At 40.2% G+C, this 2,500-nt stretch overlaps 1 protein-coding gene across 1 annotated transcript in view; it reads right to left on the reverse strand.

The window, feature by feature from the left end:
- LOC138000528 (myotubularin-related protein 2-like) overlaps positions 1–2,500 on the reverse strand; it is a 31,687-nt gene that overhangs the window by 918 nt on the left and 28,269 nt on the right. Inside the window, exons 23-24 of the mRNA XM_068847013.1 lie at positions 2,182–2,265; positions 630–677 (exon numbers count right to left, since the gene is read on the reverse strand). Coding sequence (XP_068703114.1) covers positions 630–677; positions 2,182–2,265 — 132 coding nt within the window. The remainder of the gene's footprint in view (positions 1–629; positions 678–2,181; positions 2,266–2,500) is intronic.

Raw genomic sequence — 2,500 nt, forward strand, 5'->3', positions numbered from 1 at the left:
TAAATCAGAAAAGTAAGCACACCATGCATCGAGTTTCGAAGGTATGGCTTGATGTCATACCAAGACTTCAGACTTCAGTCCGGCCGTGGCGGCTTTTGCACAGTGGCATTATTTAGATGGTGCGGTTTTTGCTTAACACTTCCTCATGCAAACAGCAGTACTTTTTTCAGTTTAAATTGATACTTCCCTAAATTCTTTTTTGTTGAGTTATAACTGATTCCACGTGGTTTTTTTTAGGAGAAATGTTGAAAGTCATATTAATGCCTCGAAAGTCACTTTTAAGCCATAAAATCTCTCAGGCCTACGTCCCTCTGATTGTACATGGCTTCAACCTCCGTTCTTGATATTTTCTCCCTTCAGCTATTACCGACCTTCAAATCTTCCCTCGAACACAAGATTCAAAATCAGAACCAGTTTCAACTTCACATCCTTTGGACAATCCGACACTTCTTGACCTTTTTTCGTTGTCAAGAAAGGTATGAAAAGAAGAGATGGACTATTGTGTTTAAGATTGGAATCCTGTATTCGTAAACTTGGTTCATTGAAAAGTAGATACCCGAATTGTCATGGCACTCGTTCCATCACATTGCTTTAACAGAAAACTTCGCTGAAGATTTATCTTGACATACCTGTTCGCAAAGATAATGCAATTCTCGGCTTCTCTGTTCCTCTGACTCCTGTAAAGAAAGGTGAATTGCATGCTCCTTTTTCAAAACGTTCTTTTAGCCAAGAATAATGAACGTAAAAAAACTAGGCAAGTTCTAATTTGTAACTGACCAGTTTAAAAAGTCAAAACCGAACTAAACGGAAAGCGGAGCTTGGTTGGTGCTGTAATGAGAGCTCTCGCTTTCCTGCAATCTCTTTGCATCAAACAATATATTAATGAATATCTTGGTTCTCTCTTTGCTTTGATTCCTCTCTCTCATCCCCAACATTTGATTTGCAGTCTTCCTCATTTGATGTGCACCTGTGCTCGGTCTTTCGGCTACAGAAAGTGACTATTTTAAGTATTGTATCTGCCTTGTTATGAAGGGGATGACAAATGTTAACTCGGGTTGTTAAAATGAAGAAATTGTTTCGATGCCGTCTCGGGGATACTCCGATATAAACCGAGTGCTTTGCAGGAGTTGACCCCATGACCTTCGGATCACTAGTTCGATTACTCGTTTCTTTATAACTACCTTGTTAGCACATTTCCCGATATTTGTTAAGCCGTTAGCTCAAACGAAAATTCAAAAAAGGAATGTGGATGTAACACCAAATGTTGTTCTTTGAGATGAGGTTATCCTCTTAACCAATTAAACATATTCTTCCGTTGCCAATGAATTTCATCCCCAGAGTCCGCTTTTCTTTTGGTCAGCACCAAGAACACGGACTCTGTCGACTTCCAATTCATGCGCACTCGTAGTGAAGGTCACTTTTTGTAACCATTGACAACCACTGTTGTTTCAAACGAACGAGATTGGTTGCCAATGGACTTGATCCTTGTCCGACCTAATGTAAGAGTATGTCTGTTCCTCGGATGATGTAACGAACTGTCCAGTTTCAATACAAAAATGATTTGAAGCAGTTTGCAAAGTCATCTCAAGAAAACTCATGGCTAACAAGATCGCATATGGGATTACCACTGCCAACTGGTGCGACCCGCAAAATGTGAAACATCGAGGAAAGAGGGAGAAGTAAGAGTTGAGTAAAAAATTCATCATCATCCTCATTCAGTTACACTCAGTAAGGAAACACATAGCCCATGAGGTGCTACAATCTTGGACAAAACTCTTGGGAAAAATTCTATCTTAAGTATCATTTGGCACCCACTGACAAAATATATTGGTCCTTCCCCCTTCCCCCCATACCAATGTTGAAAATGTGATGCAAAATACTGTGCAAGCCTTTGGTCGTTGTTTCAACCAACACTAGAATGGGGGGAGAGGGGAAAGTAGGAAGAATTTAATCTTTATCACACAGACAATTAGAGCGTCACATTTTCCCAACGAGTTTTGTCCAAGATTGTAGTTAGAACGAGCAACTTTCTTAGGAGAAAACCGTGGTTAGGAAAACTTGAAAGGGAAAAAGGGTCAACGGAGTTTCACGCACAAAATTAATGTGAACTAGGCCAAGTAAAAAGAGAAAAGACGGATGGACTTGGAAACACATCAAACTTAAAACACAAAATTTGCGTACCTGAGGCTGCATTGTAGGATTCCAACGAATATAATAACGAGTCCACAAATCAAGTCTTCTCATACTGGCCACCGGAAACAGAACCTGGAGCACAAGAAAAAAGGGGCTGACAAAACAAACTTAGAACGCACTCATAAGAATTCTTATACACCCTGCTCAAATTTCGATCCCCTAAAAGCACTGAAATTTAGCTAAGGTTATATGTTAAACTCCTCTTTCAGCCACGCTGAAAACAGAGAGCAATTAACGGCTCCTTTTAGCCTGTTTGGACGGGATTCCCACCCGACTAGCGCAAATAAAGGAAGAATTTTATACCCCG

The sequence above is a fragment of the Montipora foliosa genome, chromosome 4 (genome assembly GCF_036669935.1).
Source record: "Montipora foliosa isolate CH-2021 chromosome 4, ASM3666993v2, whole genome shotgun sequence".
NCBI lineage: Eukaryota > Metazoa > Cnidaria > Anthozoa > Scleractinia > Acroporidae > Montipora > Montipora foliosa.